Source organism: Brassica napus, chromosome C1 (genome assembly GCF_020379485.1).
Source record: "Brassica napus cultivar Da-Ae chromosome C1, Da-Ae, whole genome shotgun sequence".
Lineage (NCBI taxonomy): Eukaryota > Viridiplantae > Streptophyta > Magnoliopsida > Brassicales > Brassicaceae > Brassica > Brassica napus.
Genome location: NC_063444.1, coordinates 57,064 through 73,404, shown reverse-complemented (window position 1 = coordinate 73,404; position 16,341 = coordinate 57,064). Strand labels below are relative to the sequence as shown.

The window sequence follows — 16,341 nt, the reverse complement described above, 5'->3', positions numbered from 1 at the left end:
GCCACCTCGCCAGAAACCTTATCCCACGTTCAGTACTGGCCGTAGCCCACCTGACGCAGGGGTTTTTTAGCTAACCCAGTTCCACCCCGCTACCCCCGAGTATCGAACTGGCGACCTCGAGTAGTCGTGTGTGAGAAACATTCAGTACTGCCGCTAGGCCACCTGATGTTCTCTAAACTTTATGGGTTGAACTTTTTATAGTGACTGGGCTCACCCCGAAGGGCCACCTCGCCAGAAACCTTATCCCACGTTCAGTACTGGCCGTAGCCCACCTGACGCAGGGGTTTTTTAGCTAACCCAGTTCCACCCCGCTACCCCCGAGTATCGAACTGGCGACCTCGAGTAGTCGTGTGTGAGAAACATTCAGTACTGCCGCTAGGCCACCTGATGTTCTCAAAACTTTATGGGTTGAACTTTTTATAGTGACTGGGCTCACCCCGAAGGGCCACCTCGCCAGAAACCTTATCCCACGTTCAGTACTGGCCGTAGCCCACCTGACGCAGGGGTTTTTTAGCTAACCCAGTTCCACCCCGCTACCCCCGAGTATCGAACTGGCGACCTCGAGTAGTCGTGTGTGAGAAACATTCAGTACTGCCGCTAGGCCACCTGATGTTCTCAGAAACTTTATGGGTTGAACTTTTTATAGTGACTGGGCTCACCCCGAAGGGCCACCTCGCCAGAAACCTTATCCCACGTTCAGTACTGGCCGTAGCCCACCTGACGCAGGGGTTTTTTAGCTAACCCAGTTCCACCCCGCTACCCCCGAGTATCGAACTGGCGACCTCGAGTAGTCGTGTGTGAGAAACATTCAGTACTGCCGCTAGGCCACCTGATGTTCTCGAAACTTTATGGGTTGAACTTTTATAGTGACTGGGCTCACCCCGAAGGGCCACCTCGCCAGAAACCTTATCCCACGTTCAGTACTGGCCGTAGCCCACCTGACGCAGGGGTTTTTTAGCTAACCCAGTTCCACCCCGCTACCCCCGAGTATCGAACTGGCGACCTCGAGTAGTCGTGTGTGAGAAACATTCAGTACTGCCGCTAGGCCACCTGATGTTCTCAAAGTTCTAAACTTTATGGGTTGAACTTTTTATAGTGACTGGGCTCACCCCGAAGGGCCACCTCGCCAGAAACCTTATCCCACGTTCAGTACTGGCCGTAGCCCACCTGACGCAGGGGTTTTTTAGCTAACCCAGTTCCACCCCGCTACCCCCGAGTATCGAACTGGCGACCTCGAGTAGTCGTGTGTGAGAAAGTATTCGTTTAAATATACATGATTTCTAGAATTTTTTTATTGAATATTGAATATTAGAGAATTAATCAAATATAATTTATAAATTTCACTATGAATTGTTAAATTATAAATAATTATATATTCAAATATTTTAAAATAATTTAATATAAAAGTTTTTAGTTATTTAACATATATTATAAAGCAAAAAAGAGTACAAGTTACAAATTTTACTGGGAAATTTGTTTTTAATAGCTCATTTCATTTAGGACGCTTATTACATATTTTAGATTAAACATTCTGAGACCTATTATCTAATTACTACAAAAATGAAAGACCTTATCTAGCTAGTTATTACAATAGAATTGAACTTCATAGCTATAAACTTATATAAACCTTATTTTTTAAACAACCCTTATTTTTACATTTTAATAAGTTTATTTTACTTGCAAATCAGTTAACATGTGTAAGTTACAAATCATATTATGAAACAACAGAATCATAAATAAAAGAACTTTTTCTTAGTATTAAATATCAAATTGCTTAACAACATGCACAATTTATTTCCCAACAAAGTAACTGAATCAGACTTTTCAAAAACTAAATAAGAAACAAAAGGAAGAAAATAATTACATAATTAAGCCAGGATACTGGTGTATTAGTAAATTAATTAAAAATCGCAAGTTATATATAAACACATCTCGTGACTTCACTCGCAGTTGCAGAGTCACAGACAGTATAAGCTCCCTCACCACGACCTATATATATAAAGAATCTCAACCACCGACGTTTATTTTTTAACTCCGACGCCGAGACATGATGAAATTACATTTGAACCCTCTCTCAGTTATATTCTTCTTCCTCTTTGGTGCGGCAATGTCGTCGAAGCAGCACGACTACTCCGACGCACTCTCGAAATCAATCCTCTTCTTCGAAGGCCAACGCTCCGGTTACCTCCCGAACGACCAGCGTGTGCCGTGGAGGCGGAATTCCGGTCTGAGCGACGGGTGGACGCACAACACCGATCTAACCGGCGGTTACTACGACGCGGGAGACAACGTCAAATTCAATTTCCCGATGGCTTTCACCACGACGATGCTCGCCTGGAGCGTAATAGAATTCGGAGAGCTCATGCCTCCGCCGGAGCTTCGGAACGCTCTGGTCGCACTCCGGTGGAGCTCCGATTACCTCCTGAAATCCGTTTCGCAGCTACCAAACCGCATATTCGTCCAGGTTCGTCGTAAATGGCAATTCAATTTCGTAACTGTTTTTTGCCGGTGAGTGGCATATGCGTTAAGGAGAGGGGTAGTTTCGGGAATTTCATAAGCTAAGGGAAACTGAGTCGTTTTGGTTTGCCAAAGAAAGAAACCCGTGATCGTGATTGTTAATTTGCACTCTCAAGAGAGACTTGTCTCTACATTCACCCCCTTTTTTTATTGGTCGTTGCGTCACACTTTTTTGGCCCCTTCCCTTTCCTTTAATTTAATTTAATTTCTCCTTTCTCATTACGAAATATATCATAAATTAAACATTTGCCAAAATTGAGTTTTTTTTTCTTCTTTTTAATTGGTGCTATTGCACACGCATAACGTCGAATGATTATTACTGCAAGAAATTAACTCTAAATCATACTTTAAGAGGAAAAAGTAATTAATTAATTACTCTGTGATTTTACATTTCTATATATATATACTTTGATTGTGTGCCCGCTCTTTATAGTAGTAGATATAAAGATGACCAACTACTATTTTTAGCCATAGTTTTTATTTTTTTTTGGAACCAACAACTATCAATTTTGTTGACTATAATTGCAATAATGAGAATTTCAGTAACACATAAATATATTAGTGAATTTGACTATAGAATTGATTAACATTGATTCATGGGTCGTTAGTATAATCATTTAATAATACGAGTTGAGATATGCGATGATAGAGACTTGGAACTCAGAATCCTCAGAAATGATATATATGATGTTGATGTTGTTTGGTATATTTTCATTAATGATCTGTTTTATTTTAAGAGGGATTTAATATAACTATATGCAAACTAATTAAAGTAGGAAACAAACTTGTGATATGTAGGTAGGTGATCCGATTGCAGATCATAATTGTTGGGAAAGACCTGAAGATATGGATACACCACGTACTGCTTACGTCGTAAATGCCCCAAATCCAGCTTCTGAAGTAGCTGGAGAAATCACAGCGGCCCTCTCGGCCGCTTCAATTGCTGTGCGATCATCCGATCCAGGCTACTCTCAGACGTTGCTCCAAAACGCTGTAAAAACGTTTCAGTTTGCTGATATGCACCGTGGTGCTTATAGCAGCAATGATGATATCAAAAATGACGTTTGCCCTTTCTACTGCGATTTCAACGGATTTCAGGTCAAAAAACCCGAGTAATTAATAAAAATTTCAGCACGCAAAAAATTCATACAATCTTGATATTTATTATATTTTTTCTTGGTGATTTTTAATATAATTAATGTTGTTGGGATGGGTACGTGTAGGATGAGTTATTGTGGGGAGCAGCTTGGCTAAGAAAAGCGACTGGTGATGAAAGTTACCTTAGCTACATTGAGAGTAACCGTGAACCCTTTGGTGCTAGCGAGAACGTCGACGAATTTGGTTGGGACAACAAAATTGGTGGACTTAATGTTCTCGTGTCCAAGGTTAGATATTAAAAAAAATATCTATACTAACCTTTTTGATCAGAGTTACGTGATCAAATAAATAGAAATCATACCTTTAATTAACTCTCGCAAGTAAAGCAAATATAAACACGAGCAATTCACGTGCATGTAAAGATTATGTTCTTTTCTTTCCGTGTACGTGAAGAACCCAACATGGCCCGGTTAAGACACAAAACCCGGTATATGGTAACATATGGGTTTAATTAATTATAATTCCGGTACAGGAAGTTATTGCAGGGAATATGTACAACCTAGAGGCGTACAAGGCGTCGGCGGAGAGCTTCATGTGTAGTTTGGTGCCGGAGTCTCCGGGACAGCACGTTGAGTATACTCCCGGCGGTCTTCTTTACAAGCCCGGCGGTAGTCAGCTCCAGCACGCGACCACAATATCTTTCCTCCTGCTTGTATACGCTCAGTATCTATCCAGAAGTTCCCTCTCCCTCAATTGTGGCAGCCTCTCTGTCCCTCCTGATCATCTACGCCGTCTCGCCAAGAAACAGGTTACTCCCGTTTGTAGTGATTATTGGTTGTTCTCTTATCTTACTGACGAGTCACCTAACCTGAGATATAGAAAGCAATTATCATGCATTCATTGAAAGCAAAATAATACAAATTTTTTTCACGATTATTGCAAAAATTAATTAATTTTAGACGGTTATTATTAGAGATTAATCTTATTTTGTTATGATATTTATGTTAAATTTTTTTAACACCGATATTTATGTTAAAGTTTTTTATTGGAAAATGAAGGTGGACTATATTTTGGGGGAGAATCCAATGGGATTATCGTACATGGTCGGGTACGGAGAGAGGTATCCAAAGAGGATCCACCACCGTGGCTCATCGCTGCCGTCGATCGTAGACCATCCAGGCACCATCGGGTGCAAAGACGGATCGGTTTATTTCAACTCGACCGAACCAAACCCGAACGTTTTGATTGGAGCGGTGGTGGGTGGGCCCGAAGAGGATGATAAGTACGATGATGACCGGTCTGATTTCCGCAAGTCAGAGCCCACTACTTACATCAATGCTCCTTTCGTTGGTGTATTGGCTTACTTTGCAGCCAATCCTAGTTTTAGCTGACGTCATTGGAGTAACATTAGATATCGAAACAACATGAGCACTTTTTGTTTTGTTTTTTTTAAGTTCCTTGTAGGCAATTTTACACACGCAAAGCTAAGAAAGAAAATTTCAGTCTGAATATCTCATTCGGATTACTTAACTTGGATATCATCTTTTATTTCAAATGTAATGGATAGTCTATTCGTATATCATACATCCACATAAATACTGTTGTTTCGAAAAAATACAAATATTTATTTTCAAAGTCGTACAACGATAGTGTACCTATTGTATAGTTCGATGTACGGTGTATGCTAACGAAGTGTATGCCGTGTACGCTCCAGTGTATACTCCCGTGTGTACACTAAGATGTACACCCTGTACACCCTAATACTAACTAATTTAAAAAGTTTAATTAACTAAAGCTATAAATTAATTTATTAATTATAGCGCTCCATTTAATTAGTGTTTATTATGTTTTGTTAATGTTTGGTTTACGATTTTACTGAATAATCGATGTATATATTAAGTGGTTACTAAGATTCATTAAAACCATACTGGTGTACTGGAAAATGCTCGCCGTCCCTAACGTATAACTCGAGTAACCATCAATATTCACGTTTTTTTTCAGTAATAGCATTAATGTAATTTGTCTCATCTTCTTCTTTTTTTTTTTTTTTTTTTTTTTTTTTTTTTTTTTTGAAAGAATTTTAAATTTATTCACTTCAAAAAACCTTTGTACAACCTAATGCTTCTTTGTACAAAATAGAAACCTATTCAAATCAAAACCTATTCAAAATTTTTTATGATGCTAGGATCATCTACTTCCAAACCATATCTCCATGGCCTTCTCATGTCTATTACCAACAGTCTTTCTTAAAGAAGAAATCCTATTTCGAATAAGTTTATCCAAGAGAGAGATGAGGCGAGCTGAAGATTGCGGAGCTTCTCCCACCCGACGAGAGTTTCTCTCACGCCAAATTGCATAGGCGGTTGCTTGGAAACAGTAGCGAAAGAGAAAGGTTGAGGTTCTGTCCTGAAGCCCCCGCACCAAGCTTTGCATCAACTGATTCCAGTAAACCGAAATTCCATTACCCGCAAGATTTCTTATCGTGCCTCGCCATACTTCACCCGCAAAAGGACACTCAAAAAATAAATGGTCTCTTGTCTCCATGACAGAGTTGCACAACCAGCAATTGGAGACTGCTTGGTGATTCCACCTGAGAATCCTATCCCCCGTCGATAGTCTGTTGTGAGCTGCTAACCAGGAGAGGAAAGAGAACTTTGGAGTAGCTTCTTTAAACCAGACGCCCTTGCACCAAGAGACAATGGAGCCTTGCGTCCTGGTTAATTTCCAAGTTTGAGAAGAACTGAAAGTCTCCCTGAAAATGTCATTCTCCCACTTCCAAAGAACAGAGTCCTTCTGTTGATTAAGCCCCCTAGCTTGAAACCGCAGAATCTCCCGCTCAATTTGCTGCAAAACAGAGGTTCTATGCCTACGCCTTCGATAGGTTTGCATCACTCTTTCCACTGTCGCATGTATTGGAATTCCTAAAGCAATACAACCCCTTTCTCCAGTTAAATTGATCATCACCCCCAGCTGAGACCAATTATCATACCAAAAAGAGGTGGTTGAGCCATTGTTTACTTCCACCCGATAGAAAAGCTTTGCAAGAGGCCGAAGCTTTAACAACTTCTTCCACATCCATGAACCTAAGGTGCTTGACTCCTTTATACTCCAAAAAGAACTCTTTCTAATGAGATATTTTTGAATCCACTGAACCCACAAAGAAGATCTAGATGAGAGTATGCGCCAGATCAACTTCAGACAAGAGACTCTGTTAACTTCCTCAAGAGATCTCAGGCCTAGTCCGCCTTCTTCTTTTGGAGAACAAACATCTGACCAAGCAATCTTTGCTTTCTGCGTGGACATCACCGGGCCAGACCATAAAAAAGCCGAGCAGAGACTGTTGATTTCCTGAATACACTTCTTCGGAAGGCGAAAAGCAGACATCCAAAACCTTGTCACACTATAGAGAACAGAACCTATAAGCTGAAGCCGACCTGCAAAGGAGAGATGGCGCGCTGTCCAGGTACTTATTTTTGCTTTAATTCTCGCAAGCAAGGGAGCATAGTCATCGACAGACATTTTCTTAGAGAGCAAAGGGAGTCCGAGGTATCTCACCGGTAAGGAACCGGCTTCAAAAGGGAATTGCTCGAGAATTCCAGCACTATCTTCCTCTGTTACTCCCGCAAGGTACAGGGTCGACTTCTCCAGACTCATGCTCAGCCCTGACATCTTTGCAAACTCCTTAAACACCTCCATAATGCCTTCAATTGATCTCTTTTTCCCATCCGAAAAAACTAGAACATCATCAGCAAAACAAAGATGTGAGAGGCTCAGGTCCTTGCAGTAGGGGTGGAAACCTATACGCCTCTCCATAGCAGCTTTGTCCAGTAGCTTGGATAAAACTTGCATGCATATTACAAACAAGTAAGGTGATAGAGAGCAACCTTGTCTCAGCCCTCTCTTACTGTTAAAATATCCAGCTAACTCCCCATTGATCTGGATAGAGAAAGAGGCAAGCTCGATGCATTTTCTGATCCAAAGGATAAACTTCGCTGGCAAGTTCATTGCTTCAAGGACGGAAACTATGAAAGACCACTGGACTGAATCAAATGCCTTGGAGATGTCGATTTTTACTGCACATCTAGCTGATACCGAGCCTTTGTGGTAGTTCTTGACAAGCTCCGAAGCTAGGAGGACATTTTCCATGAGGAGTCTGTCTTCAACAAAAGCAGATTGATTCAAGGAGATGAAAGGAGGCAGTAACCTCTTTAGACGGTTGGCCAGTATCTTGGATATCACCTTGTAGATGACATTACAACACGAGATGGGTCTGTAATCTCTCATGTATACCGCATCATTCTTCTTCGGAATTAGCGCCAAGATCGTGGAGTTAATCCCTTTCGGGAGAAAACCCTTATCAAAAAAAGACTGCACTGCTTGAACAAAATCTCCTCCTGTGATTGCCCAAGTAGCACGGAAGAACTCAGCATTGTAGCCATCAGGCCCCGGAGATTTATCTGCTGCCATACTGAAGAGTACCTTTTGAATCATCTCTGCTGAGACCTCACTTGTTAGCATAGCCGCATCCTGCGCAGAGCATTCAAACTTCAGAAGATCTTTTAGAATCTCTGAGCTTACTCCACAGTAGTCTTCAGGAATATGGGTGAGAAAACTGTGGAAATAATCGACGGCTTCAGCTTTGATATCCTCCTGAGTGTCTGCAATAGAACCATCACCCCTTTTTATCTCTCTGATGGAGTTTCTGATTTCGCGGACCTTTGCAGCTCGATGAAAAGTTGTGTTGTTTCCATCACCTACTCCTAGCCAGTGGATCTTTGCCTTTTGACTAAGCACCTTTTCTTCCAGCGTTGAGAGAAAGGACCAACGCGCTTGAGCAACTGACTCAACCTCCATGTTAGCTTGAGAGGGCTCAGCTAGAGTCTTGGTCTGTAGCTCACAAAGCTTAATATAAGCCTCCTTTGTTTTCTTTGATATGTCTCCTACTGTCTCTTTACTCAAGGTACGCAGCATAGGCTTGAGGGCTTTTAGCTTTTTTGAAAGCCTGTATAGCGCTGAAGTTGAGTTAAACAGCGGTTCCGTCTCCTCCCAGAATTTACCCACCAAGGGAAGGAAATCTGGCATATCAGCCACCGCATTCACAAATTTAAAAGGCTTCCTTGGTTTCATTATCTCTGTTGTGACTGAGATCCTACATCTTTGATGGTCTGAGCACCCTCCTGCCTCAAAAACGCAGTAAGACTGTGGGAACAATCTCATCCACTCCTCATTTATCAGTGAACGATCCAATTTCTTGCAAATGATATCATTGTCTCTTTTGTTACTCCAAGTGAATTTCGGGCCCTGATAAGACATATCAACCAGGGAGCAGTAGTTTACTACCTCGTTGAAATCTCTCATTCCAGAAGTATCCAGATCAGAATCGAAATTAGAGTGCTCCGCCCCCTCCAAAATTTCATTAAAATCCCCAACAATGATCCAAGGCCTCTTGCGAATAATAGGAGAATCTTGGTGGGATTTGATGTCTTTCCAAAGTTCCTTCCTCTCTTCCTCCAAATTAAATCCATAAACGAAAGAACAGAAAATTTCTTCCTCCATTCCTTCCAATAGAATAGAACACGTGATCATCTGCGCACTCTGAAAGTAAGGAGTGACTCTCACCTTCGGACTCCACTATCCAGAGCCTGCCCAGACGATGATGATCATAGTTGGTGATAGCAAACCAGCCCGGAAAAACCTTTTCAAGAGTCGTCTTAGCTTTGTTTTCTTTCACCCGAGTTTCAATCAAGCAGCCAAACTGAAAACCACATTTACGAACCCAATCCTTTACCACCTTGTGTTTAGAGTTTTTGTTGAATCCTCTAATGTTCCAAAAGAAACCAGACATTAATGATTTCGAGATTTCCTTTTGTTCAAATCGCTGAGACTTGCATCTTGAGCTTTCTGAACAGACTTATCACCAAGAACTTTGTGTTTTATCTTTGAATCTCTAGGCAGAGACTGGCAAAACTCTTCCAATGGACGTCAGACATAAAACTCATCGACGGCAATCACTCGTCTCTCCTTTCACAAACATCAGTTAAAAATGACAATTCTTCATCAAAATCCCTATTCCCTAGAATCTTTTAGCAAAAAAAAAATCCCTAGAATCGCTCTCCGGACCGCAACATTCTCCAGATTAGAATCGACCAAAGTTGAAGAATGGAGTGCTCAATTCAACGGGAACACGATGGGCCTCCGGCTCTGGTACAAGAGACCCCGGTGGTGGTGAAAGGAAAAGAAGCAAGACGTGGCCTACAGCAGGGAGCAGATCTCTGGTGGTCTCGACAAGGCATGGTAGCAGCGGAGGCAAGCTCGAACCCGATCTTGGAATAGATGATGGACCCAAACATGAATTTGAAGGTTGGTCATGCCAAGTTATAAGTATATATGGAATATAGATGGTTAGATTATATATCCGGATTTAACTGAGTAAACTTCAAGATTTGTACTTAACCAAAAAGTATATATATGCTATATATTTACATATAAGATTATGTACGAAATTGTTTCAAGATTCAATACTATATTTTTCATCTTTTAACTTTTCACATCATTTTTTACCTTATCATTCAACATATATTTAATTTACACACTACAATGATTTTGTTTAATAGAATTTAACACTCTCTTTTACTAATTAATAATTATTTTAATATTTTTAAATTATATAAACTTAGTCTCTATTTATAGAGAATTTCAAATGATAATTTTTTTGTATAAAAATTAAAATAAATTGTTTAATTTATAATAAGATTAGAAGTTTTAAATAATTATGAGAATATGAAAATATGAAAAATTTCTAGAAATTGACATGTGTCGATGGTTCTCACTTTTTTTAATATGTTGAATCTTTTCAACACCAAATAATCTACATCATCAAATTCATTTTCAATATGCTCATTGTAATGATTCTGTTGAATCTTTTATTAAGCACTTCAAGTATACATGGTCTAACTAGATTACTCTTGTTGAAAGTCCACTTGAATCAGAAAAAGTACATTTCTAGTCAAATAAAAAAAATTCAAAGATTTTTATCTAAATTTGAAGTTTAAACAATTAATTAGTAAGATGATGATTGACTTCTTGATAACAATAGAGTTATAATTAAAAAAATATTTAATATTTTAATACATGCATGGATGATGGATGGATAACTACCAAATCAATGCAAAATGGTATTATACCAAATTAACCAAATACGTATACTTGAACTAGCTCTATTAATATGAACTCTAAATCCTCATGCCAAATGCCAAAAATCAAAATCTCTCAAAGTCCTTATTGCAAAGAGAGAAAAAATGAAACCGTCGATTTTAATCTTAACAGTTTTCGTACTTCTCCTCCTGTTACCAACGGTGATTCCACACGACTACTCGGATGCTCTGTATAAGTCAATCCTATTTTTCGAAGGTCAACGCTCCGGTCGACTTCCCAGAGAACAAAGGATGTTGTGGCGTAGTGACTCTGCACTCAAGGACGGCGAAAACCTCAACACGGACCTCGTTGGTGGTTACTACGACGCCGGTGACAACGTTAAGTTTCATTTTCCAATGGCTTTTACGGCCACGATGCTTGCTTGGAGTTCTATCGACTTCAGTTGCTACATGTCTGAGAATGATTTTAGTCACAACCTCGTAAATATCAAGTGGGCTACTGATTATCTCCTTAAGACTGTCTCACAACTCCCTCATCGCATTTTCGTCCAAGTATGTTCGTATAAACAAACCGCTAATGCACCGTCATTTTTCTTAATATCATCTACTGATATAACAGTTATAGTATAAAATCTTTTTTATATTTATATGAGTTCCCTATTTCTATTCACCAATACACACCAATATCGTTATCAAGAATTTGGTTTTCACCATTTTGTCGTGCGTTGTCGACATTTTTAATAATTTTACAATTGGAAAATAGAGTCGGGATATAAACGGATACTTGGGTATACGAGTGTGTAGTTAATATAAATTTAGATTTATCAAGATCTATAAACATTATATAATATGGCTATAGTATAGTAGAAATGAAATCATAGAACTCCATGGTATGTTGATGATGATGATAGAATCAAATTGTATATCATCTCTGAGAAGAAGTAATCAATTTCCACTGATTGGTTTGACCTAGCTTGTATTATATTTTTCGGAAATCACGGCTTTAAATGAAAATATTTATGGCACACACTCTAACAATATAAGATTAATATGCTATAGGTAGGTGAAGCACAACCCGACCATGATTGTTGGGAAAGACCGGAAGATATGGATACGCCACGAACCGCTTTCGCTATAGATGCACCAGGGCCAGCCTCCGATCTAGCGGGTGAAATCACTGCAGCTCTGGCAGCTGCTTCTATCGCATTCAAACAATCGAGGCCTATATATTCACAATTATTGCTCAGCAAAGCCATACAAACGTTTCGGTACGCAGATATGCATCGAGGTTCTTATGCCGACAATCAGAACGTGCACACCGCCGCTTGCCCTTTCTACTGCAGTAATAATGGATATAAGGTATACCTTCATTCGAAATTTTGTATGTCTATAGTACCGTTTTTTTAATATACATTTCATATAAAATGGTATTATTTTCATGTAGGATGAGTTGCTCTGGGGAGCTGCTTGGTTGAGGAGGGCGACTGGTAGTGATTATTACCTAGAGTACTTGGTGAACAATCGTGAAACTTTCGGTGTAGATTACAATTACTTGGACTTTGGCTGGGACAGCAAATTTGGGGGAGCTGATGTTCTCATTGCTAAGGTCTGATCCAGTTCTCTCTCTCTCTGTATATATGATCTTCCAAAACCACTAGGTCAAAATCATTTAAAATACATATAGTATAATTAAACAATGGTATACTATTAGTGCTTGCTATTTAAACGCCAATTTGGGTGAACAGGAAGTATTTGAGAAGAATGTGAGTGCGTTAACACCATTTAAAGATATTGCGGAGAAAATGATGTGTGCAGTATTTCCGGAAACCGCTGGTCCACACATGAGTTACACACCTGGCGGTCTTCTTTACAAACCCGTTGGCAGCCAGCTCCAGAGCACGGCCGCAATGTCTTTCGTCATCCTTACCTACGCGGACTACCTCTCTAAATCCTCTCAACAACTCAGTTGCGGTAACCTCAAGTTTCAATCCGATTCTCTTCGACGCATAGTTAAACGACAGGTACTCAAACATCATGTGTTATTGTGTATATATATGATTTAGATAGGTCCATTAAAAGCATATGCGTTTTTTTTTTTGCGGTACATAGGTGGACTACATTTTGGGAGATAATCCAATGCACGTGTCGTACATGGTTGGGTACGGTGATCAGTACCCGCGACAGGTCCACCACCGTGGCTCGTCTATACCGTCTGTTAAGGTTCAAAGCACTGCGTTCGGGTGCATACTAGGATGGAATATTTTCCATTCAGACAATCCAAACCCAAACATTCTAGTAGGAGCGGTGGTTGGCGGGCCTAACGTAGATGATACATTCGTTGGAAAACGGACAAATGCTACCGACACAGAGCCCACGACCTATATCAATGCACCTCTGGTTGGTGTCTTTGCCTATTTTAAAAGCAATCCCAACGTCGCTTGACTTCAGCTTTCTTTTCCCAAATCTTCAACATCTATAAAGTAACAGTAAACCTTTTTATATAAATCTTGAAAATGTCTCCGGGCTATAAGAGCATGAATATCCCATGATCCTTAAGTGGGATTCTTAATGATTATTTAATAGTTTAAATGTACTTAAGTGGGGCTAAGTACTCTAGTTAAAAAACTCTCATTTTGAGCGGTCCAATGGGAGTTTCTTAATTAGGGGTTCTTAAAAAAAAATTTAAAAAATTAAATTTTTTTTTAGATAAAATGTATTTATTAAATAAAACATATTAAAAGATAACATTTAAAACATTGATATTTAAAAAACATAAAAATAAATCTTAGTACAATAATCGAGAATAATTTGAAAAAAACATTTCGAATTCAGTTGTTGTCTTCATCACGTTTAAACTTACTCCATAAATGTTCAACCAAATCAGCTTTGAGCTGTTGATGCATTTGTCTATCACGAATTCTAATTCGAACACCCATCATATTGGCGATATTTAGGGTATAGCTTTAAAATTTAGATTTTAAATTTGATATAAGATTTTTTAAAAATAATTAAATATTAAGTTTAAGATTAAAGTTATATTATGAAAAGATTGAAGTTTAAAGCTTATGTTTAGGGTTTAGGGTTTCGTTTTTTTTTTAAATCACAAAATACAAATTACCAATTTTTTAATAAATCAAAATTCTTTTTCAAAATTGTAACAAGTTTTAACATTATAACAAGTTTTAACATTTCTTTTAATTATTTCTTTTTTTTTAACATAGGTTTGATCCAATTCCATGAATTGAGCTCAAATATAACAACTACAATTCTTTATATTAATCAATTACAATTCCCTTTTTCATAATCCAAAAACACCTCCTAATCGCTCTTATGAATGATATAACTCCAGAGACCAAACAATCAAAACCAGAAAATGATACTAGCCCAACTTCCATCTGTACTCCTTCGGCTTCACCACCTCAGCCGTAGCTTCACCGTTGTCTCCACTTCCGGCTTCACCTTGTCACCGCTCTCTCTTCTTCCGGCTTGACAAGGCGAGATTCACCAACCTACAAGTGACCATCTTGTTTCATGGAGCATTGAATAAGAACGCTGCAAGAGCAAAACAGAAACAGCATTTCATTACCAAAACAGAACAACAACATGAAACATACAACAAACGATCACACGACCTTGAACATAAAACATGAATACTGAAACATACAAACTTAACATGCCACATTGAAACGTTGAAACAGAACATGAAACAGAAATATGAAACAGACCCATCGTTTTTAACATGCGACAGAGCCATTGAAGCTTCCAAGAATCTCAGTTCATCAGAACCAATGAACCATTGAAGCTTCCACAGAGCCATTGAAATAACAAATGTATCTGCACAAGAATTATCAACAATTTCCCCCTATCCTCATTTGTTTAAAATGATTCTGTTAATAAAAACAACACATTGGAATGCAAGTGAGACTAGTGAAGCCAATGCTTATAAGCAATACGGTGAAGCTGGGTCTTGAAGTAACCTTTAAAGGCTACGTTTCTTCTTCTTCTCACGACCTATACATCTTCTGAAGTCCTTCCCTTTGAGACCCACGAACCTGTCATCTTCTGAACTATAGCCACTGATCCAGAAGCTGCACAATTAATCAAACACACAGTCAACTCTCTGTTCAACATATACTCATTGATTCACATGTAGAGAAAAGAACACAAGAGCATACCTCGAACCGGGGAAGTCACTCTCGGTTTACGAATAGGCTTTGGTCTTCGGACAACAACAGGAGCAGGAACCACTGCAGAGAGACAACCAAAAACAAAGCAAACATCTTTGAGTTCCAAACCTCTTCCCAAGGTATATTGGAATTGGAATGTGTTGAATCTCAGATACGAACCTGGAAGAAGCTGGCTGTAACCGGAATGACCACTGCTGAGACGGGTCTCTTAACACACAAAACAACACTCAAAAGTGTCTAAAGATTAAGCTTTCACTTTTAATCAAACCTGTGTAGGGAAATAACGTATGACGTTGGCTTGGTTTCCTCTCCAGAAGGATAAAACACCTTCTTCTCTGAAGATTCTAACGAAGCAGTTACCTAGACCGGTGTAGGGTCTTGTGAGATGTCTTGTTTTGATCAATTCGCCTTGGTTTTGGAGTAAAAGCTTCACCCTTTCGATTGGAGCAGCTGCGGATTTGGCGACAATGGCTGCAACTCCTCCCATCATGAAATCCGTAGAGAAGATTCTGAAGATGACAAGGGAAGACGAAGAATAACGCAGAAAGAGAAAAGAAAAATGAAAAAAAAAAACTAAAATTGAGGGTTGAGCGACACGTGTGGTCTTTCAAAGCTTAAGGATCAGTAACCAAAAACCCATATTAAGGATCGGTTATTGCAGTATCATTTAATTTTGATTTAATTAAATGATGTCATTTGTTTAAAAACCCACTAAGAAACCACTTATAATCATGGTCTAAATAAACTTGACAATCTCTTGAAATCTTCATACGTACTCAACATCAGCCTTGAGAAAACGCATGGATTCACACAAGTCCTTGTCTAGAAATTTAACTTTCAGACGCATCTTTGGCTCTAAACTCGAAAAGTAATTATTAGTTATCGTTTTGCTTGTCTCCACTCGTTTTGCTTGTCTCCACTCGTCATTCGAGATACACATATTTTGTATGACCGATTGCCTCTTCTCTTTCGGTACCCAGCGTAGCGAAAACCTCTAGTGGAATTAATCCAAAGAACCTCCATTGTATATGTTACACGTGGCACGTGAGATGATTGTCAAGAGACGCGGTGAGATTATATAAATTGTATAATTATACAAAAAATAATAATATTTCGAAATTTGAAATATTATATATGAATATATTTATTTTATAGATGATGTATGAGCTATTACCATATTTTAAAAAAAAATTATCAAAAAGAAATATCAATATTAAATGTAATATATGAATTATTAGCATATTCTAATAAATTTACCAAAAATATAAATCAATATTAAATGAAATTATTCATGTCATATTTTTCCGGAAGCCATATCATCAATTTCAGTAAACATGTCATATTTGTTTTGTGAAATTGATTGTAGAAAGGATATGTGGCAAAAT

The 16,341-nt window shown here is 38.8% G+C and overlaps 2 protein-coding genes and 1 long non-coding RNA gene across 4 annotated transcripts; 2 read left to right on the top strand and 1 right to left on the bottom strand.

The window, feature by feature from the left end:
• Window positions 1–1,856: 1,856 nt before the first annotated feature.
• Window positions 1,857–5,194, top strand: LOC106438817 (endoglucanase 24). The gene is made up of 5 exons (XM_048744977.1): window positions 1,857–2,464; window positions 3,316–3,615; window positions 3,741–3,902; window positions 4,148–4,423; window positions 4,674–5,194. Exons 1-5 carry the CDS (start codon window positions 2,048–2,050, stop codon window positions 5,004–5,006), a joined length of 1,488 nt encoding a protein of 495 aa, XP_048600934.1. The 5' UTR covers window positions 1,857–2,047; the 3' UTR covers window positions 5,007–5,194.
• A 5,484-nt stretch (window positions 5,195–10,678) lies between these two features.
• LOC106358271 (endoglucanase 23-like) lies at window positions 10,679–13,296 on the top strand. The gene is made up of 5 exons (XM_022694384.2): window positions 10,679–11,321; window positions 11,829–12,128; window positions 12,214–12,375; window positions 12,515–12,790; window positions 12,879–13,296. Exons 1-5 carry the CDS (start codon window positions 10,914–10,916, stop codon window positions 13,209–13,211), a joined length of 1,479 nt encoding a protein of 492 aa, XP_022550105.1. The 5' UTR covers window positions 10,679–10,913; the 3' UTR covers window positions 13,212–13,296.
• Window positions 13,297–13,939: 643 nt separating this feature from the next.
• Window positions 13,940–15,740, bottom strand: LOC106438800. Of its 2 annotated transcripts, none has more exons than XR_001287447.3 (4): window positions 15,116–15,740; window positions 14,945–15,016; window positions 14,495–14,857; window positions 13,940–14,321 (listed from the first exon to the last, which is right to left on the bottom strand). It is a non-coding gene; the product is annotated as an uncharacterized LOC106438800 (long non-coding RNA). The 2 variants fall into 2 exon arrangements; XR_007318203.1 differs by having other exon boundaries at window positions 13,940–14,857; window positions 15,116–15,224; window positions 15,317–15,740.
• Window positions 15,741–16,341: the final 601 nt, after the last annotated feature.